The sequence below is a fragment of the Bos mutus genome, chromosome 1 (genome assembly GCF_027580195.1).
Source record: "Bos mutus isolate GX-2022 chromosome 1, NWIPB_WYAK_1.1, whole genome shotgun sequence".
Lineage (NCBI taxonomy): Eukaryota > Metazoa > Chordata > Mammalia > Artiodactyla > Bovidae > Bos > Bos mutus.
This window is the reverse complement of record NC_091617.1, coordinates 146560020-146580126: the sequence shown is the minus strand read 5'-3', so window position 1 is coordinate 146580126 and position 20107 is coordinate 146560020. Positions and strand designations below refer to the sequence as shown.

The following is a 20107-nucleotide window of genomic DNA, read 5'->3' as shown; positions in this document are numbered from 1 at the left end:
GCATCAATTCTTCCGCACTCAGCCTTCTTCACAGTCCAACTCTCACATCCATACATGACCACAGGAAAAACCAGAGCCTTGACTAGACGAACCTGTGTTGGCAAAGTAATGTCTCTGCTTTTGAATATGCTATCTAGGTTGGTCATAACTTTCCTTCCAAGGAGTAAGCCTCTTTTAATTTCATGGCTGCAGTCACCATCTGCAGTGATTTTGGAGCCCAGAAAAATAAAGTCTGACACTGTTTACACTGTTTCCCCATCTATTTCCCGTGAAGTGATGGGACCAGATGCCATGATCTTCGTTTTCTGAATGTTGAGTTTTAAGCCAACTTTTTCACTCTCCACTTTGACTTTCATCAAGAGGCTTTTTAGTTCTTCTCCACTTTCTGCCATAAGGGTGGTGTCATCTGCATATCTGAGGTTATTGATATTTCTCCCGGCAATCTTGATTCCAGCTTGTGCTTCTTCCAGCCCAGCGTTTCTCATGATTTACTCTGCATAGAAGTTAAATAAGCAGGGTGACAATATACAGCCTTGACGTACTCCTTTTCCTATTTGGAACCAGTCTGTTGTTCCATGTCCAGTTCTAACTGTTGCTTCCTGACCTTCATATAGGTTTCTTAAGAGGCAGGTCAGGTGGTCTGGTATGCCCATGTCTTTCAGAATTTTCCACAGTTTATTGTGATCCACACAGTCAAAAGCTTTGGCATAGTCAATAAAGCAGAAATAGAGGTTTTTCTGGAACTCTCTTGCTTTTTTGATGATCCAGCGGATGTTGGCAATTTGATCTCTGGTTCCTCTGCCTTTTCTAAAACCAGCTTGAACCTCTGGAAGTTCATGGTTCATGTATTGCTGAAGACTGGCTTGGAGAATTTTGAGCATTACTTTACTAGCGTGTGAGATGAGTGCAATTGTGTGGTAGTTTGAGCATTCTTTGGCATTGCCTTTCTTTGGGATTGGAATGAAAACTGACCTTTTCCAGTCCTGTGGCCACTAGTGAGTTTTCCAAATTTGCTGGCATATTGAGTGCAGCACTTTAACAGCATCATCTTTCAGGATTTGAAATAGCTCAACTGGAATTCCATCACCTCCACTAGCTTTGTTCATAGTGATGCTTTCTAAGGCCCACTTGACTTCACATTCCAGGATGTCTGGCTCTAGGTGAGTGATCACACCATCGTGATTATCTGGGTTGTGAAGATCTTTTTTGTACAGTTCTTCTGTGTATTCCTGCCACCTCTTCTTAATATCTTCTGCTTCTGTTAGGTCCATACCATTTCTGTCCTTTATCGAGCCCATCTTTGCATGAAATGTTCCCTTGGTATCTCTAATTTTCTTGATGAGATCTCTAGTCTTTCCCATTCTGTTGTTTTCCTCTATTTCTTTGCATTGATCGCTGAAGAAGGCTTTCTTATCTCTTCTTGCTATTCTTTGGAACTCTGCATTCAGATGCTTATATCTTTCCTTTTCTCCTTTGCTTTTCGGTTCTCTTCTTTTCACAGCTATTTGTAAGGCCTCCTCAGACAGCCATTTTGCTTTTTTGCATTTCTTTTCCATGGGGATGGTCTTAATCCCTGTCTCCTGTACAATGTCATGAACCTCCTTCCATAGTTCATCAGGCACTCTATCTATCAGATCTAGGCCCTTAAATCTATTTCTCACTTCCACTGTATAATCATAAGGGATTTGATTTAGGTCATACCTGAATGGTCTAGTCGTTTTCCCTACTTTCTTCAATTTCAGTCTGAATTTGGCAATAAGGAGTTCATGATCTGAGCCACAGTCAGCTCCTGGTCTTGTTTTTGTTGACTGTATAGAGTTTCTCCATCTTTGGCTGCAAAGAATATAATCAATCTGATTTCAGTGTTGACCATCTGGTGATGTCCATGTATAGAGTCTTCTCTTGTGTTGTTGGAAGAGGGTGTTTGCTATGACCAGTGCATTTTCTTGGCAAAACTCTATTAGTCTTTGCCCTGCTTCATTCCATATTCCAAGGCCAAATTTGCCTGTTACTCCAGGTGTTTCTTGACTTCCTACTTTTGCATTCCAGTCCCCTGTAATGAAAAGGACATCTTTTTTGGGTGTTAGTTCTAAAAGGTCTTGTAGGTCTTCATAGAACCGTTCAGCTTCAGCTTCTTTAGCATTACTGGTTGGGGCATAGACTTGGATTACTGTGATATTGCATGGTTTGCCTTGGAAACGAACAGAGATCATTCTGTCGTTTTTGAGATTGCATCCAAGTACTGCATTTTTGACTCTTTTGTTGACCATGATGGCTACTCCATTTCTTCTGAGGGATTCCTGCCCGCAGTAGTAGATATAATGGTCATCTGAGTTAAATTCACTCATTCCAGTCCATTTCAGTTCGCTGATTCCTAGAATGTCAACATTCATTCTTGCCATCTCTTGTTTGACCACTTCCAATTTGCCTTGATTCATGGACCTGACATTCCAGGTTCCTATGCAATATTGCTCTTTACAGCATCGGACCTTGCTTCTATCACCAGTCACATCCACAACTGGGTATTGTTTTTGCTTTGGCTCCATCCCTTCATTCTTTCTGGAGTTATTTCTCCACTGATCTCCAGTGGAGAAATATTGGGCACCTACTGACCTGGGGAGTTCCCCTTTCAGTATCCTATCATTTTACCTTTTCATCCTGTTCATGGGGTTCTCAAGGCAAGAATACTGAAGTGGTTTGCCATTCCCTTCTCCAGTGGACCACGTTCTATCAGCCGTCTCCACCATGACCTGCCCATCTTGGGTGGCCCCACGGGCATGGCTTAGTTTCATTGAGTTAGACAAGGCTGTGGTCCTAGTGTGATTAGACTGACTAGTTTTCTGTGAGTATGGTTTCAGTGTGTCTGCCCTCTGATGCCCTCTCGCAACACCTACCGTTCTTAACTTGGGTTTCTCTTACCTTGGGCGTGGGGTATCTCTTCACGGCTGCTCCAGCAAAGCGCAGCCGCTGCTCCTTACCTTGGATGAGGGGAAGTAGTTAGGAAGTAGTCCTTCCTAATTTACCCGATAAAGCTGCTAGGAACCTAGGAGTTTCCAGTATCTAGAGGGATCAGGTAGAGAGAAAAAAAAAATTTCCATTGTGGTTATAAAGGTATACTTTATCAAACTGCTGTAAATCATAATTAAGTTAAGGGGAAAGGTTTCCTTAAAACCAAAAAGTCACAACTGTCTTCATCAGTTTACGCAGTCCTGTATACTTTTTTACTAACAGCTGTATGAAATCAGAGTTGTCTTTAGACTTTTAAAATATCTTACCTGGTTCAGCATAATGATTTAAAAGTCATCAAAAACCTGTACTTGTCAGAAAGTCCTTTCTATGACTCTTCTTAGAGTTGAAGCATTTTGGACAGGTCACTGTAACTGTCTATGAATGATAAAGGACTTCAGAAGGCAAGATTGGAGATCTGATTATAATGCTTTTTGACAAAGACGCTTAACCAAGTTATGACATACAACATTTTCATCTGTGTCCTGGCTTCTTAAAGTGGTTGACTTCACAGCTGTGGTTTCCTCTTTCCTGAGCTTCTTTTCTCGAGAAGACCTTCCAGGGTCTCCTAGTAGATGGGCTTAACCTTGCTGCATTCTTTCAGTTTCTGCTTATGAGAAGAACTCTTTTTCTTCTTCTAAAGGATAGTCTTGCTTGTAGATTCAGGGTTGCAGGCTTTCCCTTCCAGGGTTTTGAATGCACCTTGCCACCCCCCTGGTCTGCGGTGAGTTTGTAGAGCGATCAGCTGACAGCCCTGGGGGGCTTCGCTGTAACCAACTCCTGTTGTCTCTCCTGCTGTCTTTGGAATCCGTCCTTAGCTTCTGCCGTTGTCACTGTGCGTGTTCTAGTGCAGGTCTGTCTGGGTTTATCTTGTTTGGGACCCGCTGTGCTGCCTGTACCTGGATGTCTATTTCCTCCTTTAGGTTCGGGGCGTTTTCAGCCATGATTTCTTCAGATGCATTTTCAGTCCCCTTTGTCATCTTTCTGGGACCCCTGTTGCATGTAGATTGGTGTGCTTTGTATTATCCTGGATCTCTCATATTGCTTTCTTTTTCTTCATTTGACTTTCTGTCTGCTGTTCTGATTGGGTGACTTCTACTCTTCTCCCAGATGAGTTATGCATTCTTCGGCATTATTCCTTCTGCTATCTGTAGCCTTTAAGTCAGCTTTCATCTCAGTGAATGAGCCTCCTAATATTTCTTGGTTCCTCTTTATTGTTTCTAGTTCTGCTTACAGGAATCTGCATTTCTGTCAGTAGCCCTTTGTAATGTCTTCAGTATTTTCATTATCTCCTTTCTGGGCTCCTCGTCTGTTAGATGGAAGAGGTTTGTTGCCTGTTCTTTTGGGGATTCTCATGACCTTTCAGCTGGGTATGGTTCCCCTGCTTCTTCATTCCCCTCCTGTTTCTCTCCCTCTGAGTTTGGGGGCGCGGTGCTCTGTGGTCGTGGAGGGCTGCTTTAATCTGGCGGCCTCCCTGGGCGGCCCATGTGGGTTCACTCTGCTTTCAGGACGCGTGCCTGCTGCTCTTGCCTCAGTGAGGCCGTCACCCCCTCGATGGGGGGGTGGGGGGTGCCATGGTGCCAGAGCTGCCTGGGTGCTGAGCCAGCCCCCTCTCCCCTGCCGTGGCCACCACCCTCCAGGGCAGGGTCTCTTCCCCGGTTGCTGAGCAGAAGCCCCTAGTGTGAGGCCGGTGGGACTGGGGCTCTCCCACCGGGAGAACCCCCGTGTTCCTTCTCCAGACCTGCCTGCCTGGGCGGGTGCCCTGTTGCTGGGGGGCTCACAGAGGACTTCGTGGCTGGCACTGCCCCTGGCCCCCCCTCCACTGTGGGAGTGCAGGCAGTCGACACAAAGTCAACAGCACAGATGCTGACACACCCACCCGCCCAAGGCAGGTCCCAAGAGCGCACTGGGCCTGCGCGGGGCTGCGCTGGGGCTGCAGCGGGGCAGCCCGGGTCCTCTGCGCTGGTCTCTCTTCTGCCGCCGACCTGCAGTGTGCCCCGCTCCGGGCCTTTCTGTCTCAGCTGATGCCCACACAGGTGAGGGGGTTTTTCGGGGTGCCAGCACCTTCCCTCTTTTCCAGCCCCTCCCAGGGCTCACGTCCCATCCCTGTCCCTTTATTTTTTCTTTTAATTGGAGACTAATAACTGTACAATATTGTGGTTTTGCCATACACTCAGTGTCCCTTTAAAAAGAACACTCTTTCATCCTGCCCAGGTATGTGGGGATCATTCTTGTGTTTCTGGGCACCTCGGATCTTTTGCCGGCATTCGGTAAGGAACGAGATTGTTCCCCACGGAGATGTGCTTCTGACGTATTTGTGGGAGGAGGGGCGTTCCACGTCCTTCGATTCTGCTGTCTTGATTCCTCCCCCATCATTTTAAGATAACAACGAAAATTATAACACTATGCCAGGACAGGTCCAAATTTTAGAAATTCCATATAATTTCTAGCATATCTATATTAGTAATGTTTACCCATAGCGGATAGTCTGAGGAGGTGTATCAGTCATTTAACAGTATTTCCCGTGTACTTTAACATACCAAACAATCCTTATTAGTTTAATATTTTTCCCTGAGAAGCCTGAGGAGCTCTCTAAAGGATCCCAAAGTTAGCTGGAGGTAAAAAAACTTTAATTAAAATTTGATATTTGGGGATTTTTGTCAGAAAGTTTCAAAACAGTCAAATAAGATCATAGGTCATTTTCACACAGTACTTATTCCTTCACTAAAATAAGAAGAGCTCTCAAGAGCAAATACAAATCACTTAAAGGCACAGAAACTCACACAATCTGTTACCAGTGGCAGCATCCTAGGAAAACTCTGTACTCTTAACAGACAAAACAGAATCCAGTTTTGCACCAGCTTACTTTTACTAATGATTCATTTACTGAATTTAATCTAAACTTAGTCAGTTCTGACCATGCAGAAAGCTCTGTTCTGCAAGCCTTCCATTACTTTCTGCATCCCTATTATTTTGCCCCTTCGTTTTCTCATTTAGAAACAACCATATGAACTTCCATCACTTAATTTAGCATGACTTTAAAACTGCATGTTACCAGATATCTGGAGAGATCATTTGTGTATCAAAGGCACAGGAAGAGAAATGCAGATTCCTTCTCTCACTGCTTATACAGAACCCAGCCATCTTCGGGAACTTTTCCCCCAGTTCCCAAATATTCAGTTCAGTTTAAACAAGTGAGAGTCATAGACAGTGATACAGATCATCTGCTCACATTCACAGTCACTTTCAGCAAAACGAGGAGAGAACAGGATTTGAGTGAGACACTCACTCACATACATCCACACACCCCCCAGATAAAAGCAATTGCAGAAGTCCCACTTTTTAAAATTTACTTTTAATTGGGAAGGATAATTGCGTTACACAGTTGCATTGGTTTGTACCAAACACCAGCATGGAGCAGCCACAGGTTCCCCCGTGGCGTCCCTGACGCTTGCGCCCCCTCCCGCCTCCCGCCCCACCCCGCCCCTCTAGGCTGTTTCCCGGCCCTGGTTTGAGCTGAGTCTTGCGGGGAAATTCGCTTTGGCTGTCTGGTTTGCACACGGTCGGTAAGTTCCCGTGTTACACTCTCCATACATCCCACTCTCTCCTCCTCCCCCACGTCCATTCTCAGTATCAGGGTCTCCGTTGTTGCTCTGCAGATAGCTCATCAGTGCCATCTTTCTAGATTCCATACGTATGTGTTAGTATATGGTGACTGCTTTTCTCTTTCTGACGTCCTTCACCTGGTATAACAGGGTGTAGGTTCATCCACCTCATTAGGACTGACTCACATTCGTTCCTTTTCATGGCTGAGTAGATTCTATGGTGTGTATGTACCACAGCTTCTTTATCCACTCATCTGTCGATGGACATCTAGGTTGCTTCCATGTCCTAACGATTGTAAATAGGGCTGCAGTGGACCCGGGGTCACATGTGTCTTTTTCAGTTTTGATTTCCTCAGGGTATATGCCTAGTAGTTGGATTGCTGGGTCATATCATGGTTTTATTCCTAGTTTTTTAAGGCATCTCCACACTGTTCTCCATAGTGGCTATATCAATTTGCATTCCCACCAACAGTGCAGGAGGGTTCCCTTTCCTCCACACCCTCTCCAGCATTTATTGTTTGTAGACTTTTTGATGATGGCCATTCTGACCAGTGTGAGGCGATATCTCACTGTAGTTTTGATTTGCATTTCTCTAATAATGAGTGATCCTTGAGCATCTTTTCATTTGTTTCTTAGCCATCTGTATGTCTTCTTTGGAGAAATGTCTGTTTAGGTCTTTTGGCCATTTTCTGATTGGGTTGTTTTCCTGCTCTTGACTTGTATGAGCTGCTTCATATTTTTGAAATCAATCCTTTGTCTGTTGTTTCACTGGCTCCGTTTCTTCCAGAGGGTTGTCTTTTCACTTTGTCTATAGTGCCCTTTGCTGTGCGAAAGCTTTTAATTAGGTCACACTTGTTTGTTTTTTGTTTTTATTTCCATTATTCTACGAGGCAGGTCGTAGAGGATCGTGCTGTGATTTATGTCATAGAGTGTTCTGCCTGTTTTCCTCTAGGAGTTTTAAAGTTTCCAGTCTTATATTTAGGTCTTTAATCCATTTTGAGTTTACTTTTGTGTATGATGTCAGGCAGTGTTCTAATTTCATTCTTTTACACATAGCTGTCCAGTTTTCCCAGCACCACCCATTGCATATTCTTGCCTCCTTTTGTCAAAAATAAGGTCCCCGCAGGTGCGTGGGGTTATCTCTGGGCTTCCTGTCTTACTCCACTGGTCTGTATTTCTGTTTTTGTGCCAGTACCATACTGTCTTGATGAGTATAGCTTTGCAGTGTATAGTCTGAAGTCAGGAAGGTTGATTCCTCCAGCTCCATTCTTCTTTCTCAAGATAGCTTTGGCTATTTGGGGGTCTTTTGTGTTTCCATATGAATTGTGAGATTTTTTGGTTCTAGTTCTGTGAAATATGCCATTGGTAGTTTGACAGGGATTGCACTGATCTGTAGGTTACATTTGGTAGTACCATCATTTCCACAATATTCTTCCAACCCAGGAATATGGAATGTCTCTCCGCGTTGTCTTTCTTTCAGTGTCTTATAGTTTTCTGAGTACAGCTCTTTTGTCTCCTTAGGTAGGTTTATTCCTAGGTATTTTATTCTTTTTGTTGCAATGGTAAATGGGATTGATTCCTTAATTTCTTTTTCTGATATTTCACTGTTAGTGTATAGGAATGCAAATGATTTCTGTGTATTGATTTTGTATCCTGCCACTTTGCTAAATTCATTGATCAATCTAGTGATTTTCTGATCGTGTCTTCAGGATTTTCTGTGTATGCTATCATGTAGTCTGCAGTGAGAGTTTTACTTCTTCTTTTCCAATCTGGATTCCTTTTCTTTCTTTTTCTTCTCTGATTGTCGTAGCTAGCACTTCTAAAGCTATGTTAAATAATAGTGGTGAGAGTGGCCACCTTTGTCTTGTTCCTGATCTTCGAGGAAATGCTTTCAGTTTTTCACCATTGAGAATGTTTGCTGTGGGTTTATCATATATGGCCTTTATTATTTTGCCCTTGTATGCCCATTTTTGAAGGTTTTTTTTTTTGTATCATAAATGGGTGTTCAATTTTGTCAAAAGCTTTTTCTGTATCTATCGAGATTATCATATGGTTTTTATCTTTCAATTTGTTAATCACATTGATTGCGTATATTGAAGAATCCTTGCATCCCTGGGATAAACCTGACTTGATCATGGTGTATGATTGTTTTAATGTGTTGTTGAATTGTTTGCTAGAATTTTGTTGATGATTCTTGCATCTGTGTTCATCAGTGATATTGGGCTGTAATTTTCTTGTGTTGTCTTTGGTTTTGGTATCAGGGTGATAGTGGCCTCAAAGAATGAGTTTGGAAGTATTCCTTCCTCTGCCATTTTGTGGAAGAGTTTTAGAAGGATAGGAATTAGTTGGAGGGTTAATGGAGGATAGCTAAAGATTTCCCAGTTTTTTTTTTTTAAAGTAACAAAGATACTTTTAATTCATCTACTGATAAAAATTACTCAGCAAGGATTAGTAACCGTTTCAGCTCCTAATCTGTTAGTCATATCCTGGGCTGTCTTGAGCTTCTGGCTTAGCTAATTATTTATGAACTTCATCCCCAGTATTAGAAAAACAAGGCTTTAAATCAGTTTAGGTGAAATGAATGGCTGGCAGCCAAACTCAGTCTCTTATATTCCATATTTTTTCTTTAGTTCTTCTACTTTGTCAATGTAAGCTTTCATGGCATCTTCTTTAGAAGTCCCTTTCAGCTCATTCCAGGCATCCCACTTGGCCTTGCCTTTGAAGTCCAACATTCCAGGACGTTCTGTATTTATGTCACCCACAGTTGCTTGTTTGTAGTGGCTGTAGATGAACAGCATCTCCTCATCTGCTGGCTTGGTCTTAAGATGCTTAACTTCCTCAGCAGCTTTGTCAAACTCAGCCTGAGACATGCCGGCGGTGTTGCAAAGATTCCAGGAAGCCCGCGGAGGCGGCGAAGAGAAGGTAGCAGCAGCACAAGAGACTCAACTGGCAGCGATTTTAGAAGCGCAAGATTTCCCAGTTTTGCAAGACTATGCCAGGGGACTGTAGGATGGAGCAGAGCTCTGATCATCCATTCCTAATTATTCATGATTGATGCTGTCAAATATCAAGCAAAACAGTTCACAAAAAGGGAGAACCCCAACAGATGTCCCATCAGAAATGAAGTGAATGACCTTGTCCAACGAGGAAAATTCCAACCAGTGCTCTGCCACAAGCAAAACCCACCCGCCGGGGCCCTCACACCCAAGCCTCGCGTGCACAAGCTGGAGCGACTTGGCCCAGGTGACACTGAAGGGGGGCCACAGCACTGCGACTCTCAGTCCCAAGCAGCCTTGTGCCCTGGGGTGGTTTGCAGTTGTCCGGGGCACTGCCTCTGACGTCCCCAGAGTGAAATGTACCCTGCAAGCCGCTGGGACTCAGGGAGGGGCTGCCTCTGGCTGGGTCAGCCTGTCACAGGCACACACTCCTGGCTAGCCTATGAAAATCCCTGGCGAACGTGTCTGTGTGCCTGACACAGGGTGAAGCCAGACGCCACCAAACGCTGGAGTTTGGAGCAGAGAAAGGTTTACTGTAGGGTCACGCAAGAAGGGTAGTTGTGTCCGCAAACCCCCAAACTTTCCAAAGCGTTTCAGCACAGCAATTTTAAAGGCCAGGGGAGGGAAAGGCGTCCCAGGGTATGTGATCACTCATGCACAATTCTCTGATTGACTGATGGTGGTGAGGTGACAGGGCAGTGTCACAGGAGTTAACGGGGCTATGTGCTCAAGGTCGTCAGGTAGTTAACATCTTCCATTTGGTGGTGGGGGGAGGGGTTCACATCTGTGAAATAATTTAGGAAATGTGCATCAGATACAGTTATTTGGGTGCTTCAGAGGAGCTAAAGCAGCGGATGGGGGTGGGAGGGAAGTCCTGTCTGGGGAAGGCCCCACAGGATCCTGCTTGGTTACATCAGTGAAGGCTGTTCCTGGGCGGACAGGAAGCCGAGCAGGAAGGGGCAGCTCGGAACCCACCATCCGAGTGAGCCTTCAGGTGGGGGCTTTGGCTCCAGAGCAGCCTCGAAGTCCTTGTGGGCCCCACACATGCTGAACTCCAGCCACTCATAACCGCACTCCCGTTTTCCTGAAGACGAACAGCGCCTGGCACCTCCTCAGACCCCCAGAGGGGTCCGAATGCCCTCTTCCTCTTCCCTCCGCTGTGTGTAATGTGAAGGAAGGTGCCAGCCAGCCCTGGGGTAGCAGGTGGCTGTCCACTCTCTGGCCTCACGTGGTCACCGCACGTGGTGGCTGAGGGAGGGAGAGCCTTTGTGGCCACACCGGTCACGCACCTCAGGAGGGCCCTCCATTTTTCTGACAGTTTGGCAAGAAAGCTTTGACAAACTTAACTGGAATAACAGCATCCCTGATGTTTTAGCTCAGTATAAAAAACTGTGTAACGCTGATATGCTTTGAAATGTTTTTATTGATGAGGACATCTTTTGTGGTCACACAGTAAGTTTGTTGACGGGCCCACTGCTGCTGGGCGGCTGCTGGCTCCGGTGCTTTGCATCTGCCGAGGTCATGCCTTTCTCGGCTGCTCCAGCCTCTGCCCCAGCCCAGGGTGAGCAGCCGTCAGCAAGAGCCCTGCCTTCAGCTACATCATCTAAAGATTATTTTCTGAAAACCTTAATTATTTGACCTGTAAGGTTGTTATAAGTCTTTCAAGGTACAAAGAAAATGGAATTAGTTATAAAACTGGAAGCAGAATGTGTGAAACCAAATAGCGTTTCAGTTTCTCAAATGAAAACACTGCCAAGCCAGTGTGGTTGGTGTCCAAATCCAGACCCCTGGGTCGTGGGTGGGTGACGCCATTTTCAGTAGCCTTTGCTCTTCAATGGGCTCTGAAGCGACAGGCGTGAACGCCGCCGCAGAGAGCGCCCTCCCAGCCTCACACCCTTCTCTGCTTGGCCTCGTCCCAGGGCCAGGTCCGGGGGCCTGGAGCTGCAGGCGCGCAGAGCAAAGTAGGTGTGAGGGGGTGAAGCCCGGCGGCTCCCAGGCCCGGGGTTGGCACACATAAGGGTCCTTGGTGTTGCTGCTGGATAACGGTCTGGTCTGTTGACAGTGCTGTGATGACTTGTCTGAACGTGAGAAACGTAAGACTCAAGCAGATAAAGAACTCTTGTTTTTACCACCTTAATTACCCTAGACTACCTGGAGAATTTTGTTTTTAAAAATTCTGTCACCCTATGGTAGATCTATATATACTGACATGGAAAGATTGCCAAGACATGACTTTTGGTGGAAAAAAAAAAGGAAACTGAAGAAAAATATAACGGCTTGATTCCATGTATGTAAAAATAAAATACCCTAGAAAATGGAAAGGCTGATCGGGCAGCACACTCCTGGGAGTCTGTTGTCGAGAACGGGGAGAACAAACTTTTTTTTTGTTGTTAAAACTGACCTATTTGTATTCAGTGCGATCAGAAATAAATGTGCCCTCTTGAGGCATCAAAATGTTTCTGTCTCAGTGGAGGCCTGTGCTGGCAGACTAACTGCGGGTCACGTCTCAGCTCATACTGTCTCATTGCGTGTCTCATCACAGGGACAAGCCGACCTCTTGAAATACGCCAAGAACGAGACCGTGGAGAACCTGAAGCAGATCCACTACGCGGCAGTCTCCTGCGGACTCAACAAGCCAGGCACAGAAAACGCCGACGTCCAGAAGCCGCGGCGGAGCCTCGAGGTCATACCCGAGAAGGCAAACGATGAGACTGGAGAATGAGCGGACTTTCTAGAGATGATCACAGAGTCTGTAACTCTAGGACCAACTGTCAGCCGGATGGGACGTTCGCTTTGCACTCACTAATGAAAATAACATTGGGGATTTTAAAGCACAACTGGAATAGCTAATTGCAGTCTATTACAACTGTGAATGTATGTAGCAACCCTGCTTATGGAGGCAAATAAACTCTTTAACAAGAAACTCTCTCCTGGCCCAAACAGGCTGTATTTGTATACAAAGACGTCATCATTCAGTTCCAATGTGAACAACAGACTAGCCACTCTGGTTCCATTGAGAAGCAGACATTTTCCCAACAGAAAACAATGTCTTAAGATACAGATGGACTGTATGGTCTAATTAGTATTTACTGGGCGGGGGGTGGGGAACCAAATCCTAAAATAAGTTTTACTTACTTACGTATGATTGCTGGGGCCTCTGGGTGCTGGGTGATTCTGGCAGCACGCCTGCTGAGAGCCGTGCTTACTAGGATGAGTAGCCCGACCCCCTGAACGTGCAGAGCCATGGGCTTCCAGCGCACTGCGGTGGGACGGCCGCTCCTGGCTGGAGACCCCTGCTGGGTGCGCAGGCCACGTAAAGGCCACCGGTGTGGCAGCAACGCACTGCGTATAGCTTCTCACTGTATGAAGCAGTGGCCACATTAAAGAGATGATTTATGATAGTTCTCCAATAGCAGTGCATGCATTTAATGAAAGTTTAACTTTTAAAATTTCCAGTTCAAGGTAATTCTACTAAGAGTGGCCAGCGACTTGGTAAACAGCTTTGTCAGAAGCGTGTCTGGTTTGGCATTTTGCTTTCGGTACATACAGTGGCCCCGACTTTACACAGCGGCTGCTATCTGTGAAGCCAACACCTCGCCCCCTTCTCAGCCTCTCAGGTCCTGCGGGGGGCGAGCCTGGACCCCGTGCGGACCGCGGCCAGGGGCACGTGGAGCGGCTGCAGCAGCTGCCGTGTTCCTCCGGCCAGCTGAGTCGTTAACACCAGACTTTATTTTCCGGATCAGTGAAACGCCACACTATTTTGGAAGAGCTACTGGACACTGCACCCTAATGACTGCTTCTCCCAAACCAAACTGCTCGCAAATTTTGGAAGTGTAAAAGGTTTCTAAATCCTCAATAACTGCTTTTTGATTTGTCCATTTTCTTTTCAGCCACTCGGGTAAGTGAGCGGGATAACTATGTGGGATCTGCACTGTGGTGCCTCACTTTTTGCTCACGGCATTGGCTCAGGCTGATACACTGAATTTATTTCTGCCCAGACCCTGAAATATCCTTTTACAGAATAAGTCCTCAGCCCGGCTCTTATCGCTTGCCTGTGCATCTCCACTGGTCTTCACTCAGTATCATTCCAGTTAGAAAATTAAACCTGTTACTTGAATAATAATAGTGCAGTTTCCTGCTCACACAAGTGAGCAGCCAGCCAGTAACCGAGGCTCTTAGTTAACCGAGGCTCTTAGTTCTGAAATAAACTCTACATGGAAAAACAAAACGAATAGAAAATAGTAAAAAATTAAATGTAGATTTGTAGACTGAGAAAATAATGTGTAATTTAGATTACTGTTAGCAATCCTTGAACTTATCTGGCCAGTAAATTGCAATATTCAGTGAAAATCCAGAAATCATAAAAAAAAACTTAAAATATTAAGAAATTGCTACATTTATAGTAACAGAAGGTATTAGCCAATATGTGACTTAAATGGGAGCAAGGCACATGTCACTTTTGCGGTTCACACAGGCTTTTAGCATCAGCAAAACTGAGAACCCAAGATCATTCCATCCGACACTTCCTTTCCCAGAGCAGAGGCTGCGTACAAAAGCGGTAAGCTGTGCTGCCTGAGCTCAGAGTCTGGCGGGGGAGTGACCCAGCGCAGGGTCAGTCCGGATTTCCACACTGCAAAGGTAAACCCTCTTTTGACCTTCTCTTCAAAGGGATGAGCCAAGCAACAGGAGAAAGCGGGGCCTTCCGGGAGCTGCCCCGGCTCCTGGAGGCCCTGCTGCAGCGGGCGCCGGTGGAGCGCACAGCAAGGCCGGCTTGGCGCTCGCGGCCTTCTTTTCCGACGCTCAGATTCCGAAGGTGAAGACGGCTGTCTGAGGAGGCGCGCTGACAGCCGGGTCCGTGGGGTCTGAGGCTGGAGAACACTGGAGCCCTGCTGCGCCCGCGCCCAGCTCTCCCCAGCTGTCCGCCGGCGCCCCAGGGGAGGCTGGAGGCCCGCTCCTCCTCCCCCGGACGGCAGGAGTGCGGAGGAGAGGTTGGCGCTGCCCGGCGGGCTTCCGACGCAGGCCCCGAGGGCGGCACCCGGCCGGGCGCGCGGGCAGGGGCGTCTCCCGGGGCAGCGGGGTGGCCGGCGGCCGTCAGAGGTCCAGGGGGCTCACGATGGTGAAGCCCGAGTCCTTGCTGTGGCCGCTGCTGTCGTCGTCGGGGCTGGAGCTGGGGTTGCTGGAGGAGGCGGAGGCCGGGCCGGTCAGCGGGTCGGAGAACACGAGCACCGGCCGGGCGGCGCCCCGGAGCGGCCGCAGCGGCTGGGCCTGGCCCGCGGGGCTCAGCCCGGCGCCGCGCTCCTCGCAGTCCTTGGAGACCAGGACGAAGTCGTCCGCGCCCGGCCGCTCCCGGCGACCCGGGGCTGCTGGCGGGGCCTGCAAAGGGGTCAGGGCCGGAGGAGGCGCGGTGAGGGGCGCTGGGCGGGCCCTGGCTCCTCCCGCGGGCTTGGGGGGCTCCTCCCGTGGGCAGGGGGCTCCTCCGAGGGGTCTGGGTCTGTCCCGCCCCCGGGGGCCGGCCTCTGGTTTCGTCCCACTCCTGTGCGCCGTCGGGGCAGATATCCCGGCACAGGCTGGCCCGCCTGGAGTCCAGTCACTGGCGCCCGCTCATCCCTCGAGCACCGGGGTCTCCCAGGACAGTGGGGGGCACTGGGAGGATCTACAAACACATGGACCGGGAAGGGCCTCTGCCAAAGAGCGGAGCTGCGAGAAAGGACCTCACAGGGCTCTCTGCTGGAAGAGCACTCTTAAAGCTTACAGAGTCCCATTTGAAAATGCCGTTCTGCTTCTTTAAAATCATAAAAAAACAAACCGTTTGTAAGCATCTGGATGCTACTTTTTGAGAAGGTAACTTGGATGAGATTTTGCTAAAATATTCACTCCCTGGGCCTTCGCAGAAAATGTTCCCTGACCCAGGTGGCTTACGGGGTGATGGACACTGAGAAGTCCCTCCCCCTGAAGGCCAAAAAGCTTCTGGCCAAGTGAAGTACACTCTGGACAGCATCGGGGAAGCAGGGTCGGCACTCCCCTGCGAAAGGGGAAGGGAAGCCAGGGCTGCAGCCATCGGACCGGGAACAGGCAGAGAGCCCGCTTCCGGGGCTTCCTAACGGACCTGCATAAGTCCAGGCGGAAGCCGCTGCTTACGGGTGTGCGGGCTGTGCGCTGCCCAAGTGCGGGAGCCGCCGGTCCACAGTGGCGGCACCGCCCCGGGAACACACCCCGCACAGCTGTGTGCAGCACCCCCCTCGCCCCTCCAGCGGTGAACGCCCCCAGGGCCTGCCCCGCCCTGGGAGCCTGGTACCTGCTGGGCGGCTCCGCTGGAGCAGTAGTGGTCGTCTGAGATGCTGATCTGCTCATTGTCCTCGGCCTCCAGCTGGCTCTGGTTGAAACGCAGGGAGCCCTTCAGGATGTCTTTGATCTGATTTCAAAGAAGACGATCCATGAGAAAGGCCAAGGGGTCTGCCTCTAAATCTGACCCCGACTCCACCGACCACTCTGGTTTTTCTTTTTTTTTGCTGTGCCTCGAGGCTTGTGGGGTCTCAGTTCCCTGACCAGGGACTGAGCCTGTGGTCCCTGCAGTGGAGGCATGGAGTCCTAACCGCTGGGCCGCCATGTGCCCTGACCAGTCTTCTCTTGTGTGGGTATGAATATATGACCGGAAGAAAGAACAAACCAAAAAACACCCAGCTCTGCCTTATGGATGACATTGAGCCGTCCCTGCCAGCACGGCCAGGCCCTCACGGGGACAGGCGTGGGGCAGTCTCCGGGGTCCTCCACCCCGCCCCAGGGAGCGCCCTCGGCTCCGGGGGGCCTCGCCCGGCTGAGGGCCAGTCAGGCGGGCTGACGGTGAGGGCCCTGCACCCCTTCACGGACATTCATGCTCCGTCTGTCCACCAAGTACAACCCTTGAGGGGCCCAGGCTGCTTAGAGGAGGAGATTCTTTGGGCCTTGTGCTCCCAGGACGTCCACGTGTCTACAGGGGCATGACTGGACTTGAGCGGGACACAGCCCCCGTAGCAGCGTCGGAGAGGAAGGGGCGAGAGGTCAGCGGTGGGGGGACCGAGAACCATCCTGGCCACTGGCCGCAGGCTGCTCAGATATGACTGCCGGGAGGAGCCGGGGCCACGCAGGAGGGGTCCGTGCGGAAGGGACGTCTGGCCCGGGGTGCCCTCCCCCCGGTGACGGGCACAAAAGGCTGGCCTGGGTGGCACCGGGTCAGGTGAACAGACATACCTGCTTTAGTCCGGCCAGGGAAACCAGAATCTGATCCTCTTTTTCCAAATTTTCCTGTAATATCACTTCTTGAATATTTACTGAAAAATAAAAGAATGACATTTTATAACTAATGCCCTGAGTGTAATTTATCTGCTGCCGCACCATCACTTCAGACCAGTCGGGGAATTCCTCTGCCACATTGCACAGCAACTCTTTCTACTAAGGGTGCTCTGCTCAGCCAGACACGGGGCAGGGGCTGGGTGCAGGAGAGAGGGCACAGAGCCTGGGACACAAAGCCTCCCACCAACGTCCCATGAATGTGTTCTCACAGTGACAGAAGTGTCTTACTTCCGCTGACAGCCCGGAGCTGCCCTTGCTGACCTACGACGGGGTGGACAGCATGGAGCATTCACCCAACGTTTCCGCTAGGCTTCCTACACTTACCAGGATTCAGTGCTGTTAATTCACCTCCTCTGCCTAAAGACCAGGTCCTCCTGGTGACAGAAATTAAAGAAACTATCTAAAAACAGTGGAAACAGTGGCAGATTTTATTTTCTGGGCTCCAAAATCACTGTAGACACTGACTACAGCCATGAAATTAAAAGACGTTTGCTCCTTGGAAGAAAAGTTATGACAAACTTAGTGTATTAAAAAGCAGAGACGTCACTTTGCTGACCAAGGTCCATATGTGGTTTTTCCAGTGGTCATGTATGGGTGTGAGAGTTGGGCCATAAAGAAGGCTGAGCACCGAAGAATTGATGCTTTTGAACTGTGGTGTTGGAGAAGACTCTTGAGAGTCCCTTGGACTGCAAGGAGATCCAGCCAGTCCATCCTAAAGGAGATTAAGCCTGAACATTCATTGGAAGGAATGATGCTGAAGCTGAAGCTCCAGTACTTTGGCCACCTGATGAGAAGAGCCGTCTCACTGGAGAAGACTCTGACGCTGGGAAAGATAAGGCAAGGGGAGAAGGGGATGACGGGATGAGGTGGTTGGATGGCATCACCGACGCAATGGACATGGGTTTGCGTGAACTCCGGGAGCTGGTGACGGACAGGGAGGCCTGGCGTGCTGCAGTCCACGGGGTCGCAGAGTCAGATATGACTTAGCAACTGAACAGCAACAATCTTTAAAAAATATAAATAGTCAAGTACGTTGTCAATTCAACAAATTGTAAAAGGAAAAGGACAAACCCACGGCACTGTGGTTGTCGCCAGACAGCGATGCCTGTGGAGTCAGCAAGACTTAACCCCTCACCGCAGCTGTGTCTCTGTGTCTGCAGGAGGCCTGGCCTTCATGCAGACTTGACCCGAAGACCCCGAGCCAGCTCTGAGCACCAGCGTCACGCTCATCTGTTCACCGAGAGCCTCAGCGAGCGAGGGCTGTGGCCTTCTGCATGGCGCGCCTGAGCCCCCGGTGCTCCTGGGCCTGTGCTTCTGGGGAGGGGGTTCTTAAAGAGGGGGTGTGCGAGTGAAAGCGCCCTCCCCACCCTGCAGGGCTCCTCTGGAGACTCTTGGTTGGGCTGTTGCTGCTAAGTCACTTCAGGCGTGTCCGACTCTGTGTGACCCCATAGATGGCAGCCCACCAGGCTCCCCAGTCCCTGGGATTCTCCAGGCAGGAACACTGGAGTGGGTTGCCATGTCCTTCTCCATCTTGGTTGGGGGTGGCAATTAAAACACATTTTTACGACACCGTCCGAGCACCGAGCTGAGAACCTGTGCAGGAAGAGGCTCACCCTCCTCTAAAGCTGCTCCCTCCCTTCCTGGGGACGTACCAGGAGTCCAGTGACTTGGCCCGTGAGCCTGGCTCTCAGCCCTGCACTCCATCACGCTGTTCGAGGCTCTGTTCTGGGCCTGGCCCCTCGGCCTCTGGAGCCCAGGCCGCCCCTGGCGCGCTCGGTGCCCGCAGGAGGAGAGCGGGGGCAGCGCTCAGCCTGCCTGGGGGCTCCATCCTCGGCTCTCCTGCATCCTCCTGGGAGCGGCCTTCCTGCCCACCCAGACCATGTGCCCAGGCCACCCTCAGGGCCCCTGCCGTCAGCTCCTCTATGGCGCTGACAAAAGCGCTGTCACACCTGGCGCTGGCTTATCGGTTGGCCGTCACCCCTAGCGGGGTCTGCTCAGGGCTACACCCAGCCTCAGCAGGATAGCTGGCAAACTTCAGGGGCACGTGAGTGGTGACCGACTGAACAAGCATGGAAAAACACCCTTGGAACCTGCATTTCGAAATACTTCGATCCTTGTTGTTGCTGTTCAGTTGCTCAATCGTGTCCGACTCTTTGCGACCCCAGGGACTGCAGCACTGTCCAGGGGACAGGCCTCCCTGTCCATCACCAACTCCCGGAGTTTACCCAAACTCACGTCCGTCGAGTCAGTGATGCCATTCAGCCATCTCATCCTCTGTCATCCCCTTCTCCTCCTGCCCTCAATCTTTCCCAGCATCAGGGTCTTTTCTAATGAGTCAGCTCTTCGCATCAGGTGGCCAAAGTACTGGAGTTTCATCTTCAACATCAGTCATTCCAATGAACACTCAGGACTGATCTCCTTTGGGATGGAGTGGCTGGATTTCCTTGCAGTCCAAGGGACACTTAAGAGTCTTCTGCAACACCACAGTTCAAAAGCATCAATTCTTCAGCTCTCAGCTTTCTTTATGGTCCAACGCTCACATCCATACATGACTACTTGAAAAGCCATAGCTTTGACTAGATGGACCTTTGTTGACAAAGTAATGTCTTAACTTTTTAATATGTGATCTAAGTTTTTCATAGCTTTTCGTCCAAAAAGTATTTCCAGCAAGGGGCAAGGCAAAGACTAAGTCCTATCAACATAAGTCCAGCCTGAGACTTTATTAGAGTCTTCACCAAGAATAAATCTACAGACCATGCTGACAAGTCCTCTTACAGACAACAGCAGAAAAACAGCAGCCTGAATTTATTCAGAATGTGACTGGAGTTTCTGGCTATTAGAAAGGCCTGCTTCAAAACAAGAAAGCAAGATGAATGGGAATGGGATAATAGATATAATTAGAGACTGAATGTTTTTGGTTTCCTTAAAAGCCTGTAACAATTTGTTCTCTCTCAATAAACACACACACAAAATCCACTCAACAAGACATTAACGACAACCAAATGCAGAAAATTGACGAGACAGTTCTGCAGGTCTTTGGGAGGACTGAAAAGGTTGCCTTTGTGTTGACGACTCTGCCTGGGCTTTTAGGGCTGAGCTGGGAGGCGGAGCGCTGCCTGGGCACTTTGGAAAGGCAGAGGTTTGGCCCACTGAGTCGTGAGGGCGCAGGGC

General features: G+C 49.1%; 3 protein-coding genes across 6 annotated transcripts in view; 1 reads left to right on the top strand and 2 right to left on the bottom strand.

Annotated features, from left to right (window-relative positions):
- Positions 1-12535, top strand: part of PLCL2 (phospholipase C like 2) — a 212830-nt gene extending 200295 nt beyond the window's left edge. For all 4 annotated transcript variants that reach the window (XM_070377084.1, XM_070377066.1, XM_070377076.1 and 1 more), the window contains exon 7: positions 12150-12535. In XM_070377084.1, coding sequence (XP_070233185.1) covers positions 12150-12329 — 180 coding nt within the window. In that variant the 3' untranslated portion in view covers positions 12330-12535. The remainder of the gene's footprint in view (positions 1-12149) is intronic.
- LOC102272856 (acyl-CoA-binding protein) lies at positions 9020-9572 on the bottom strand. Its single transcript, XM_070377096.1, has one exon. It carries the CDS (start codon positions 9479-9481, stop codon positions 9218-9220), a length of 264 nt encoding a protein of 87 aa, XP_070233197.1. The 5' UTR covers positions 9482-9572; the 3' UTR covers positions 9020-9217.
- Positions 11013-20107, bottom strand: part of TBC1D5 (TBC1 domain family member 5) — a 595923-nt gene continuing 586828 nt past the window's right edge. The window contains exons 21-23 of the mRNA XM_070377101.1: positions 16835-16914; positions 15903-16019; positions 11013-14980 (exon numbers count right to left, since the gene is read on the bottom strand). Coding sequence (XP_070233202.1) covers positions 14699-14980; positions 15903-16019; positions 16835-16914 — 479 coding nt within the window. The 3' untranslated portion in view covers positions 11013-14698. The remainder of the gene's footprint in view (positions 14981-15902; positions 16020-16834; positions 16915-20107) is intronic.

Bases quoted from the DNA above. Each gene is read 5' to 3' on its own strand.
- LOC102272856 (XM_070377096.1), bottom strand. From the start codon at position 9,481: ATGTCTCAGGCTGAGTTTGACAAAGCTGCTGAGGAAGTTAAGCATCTT.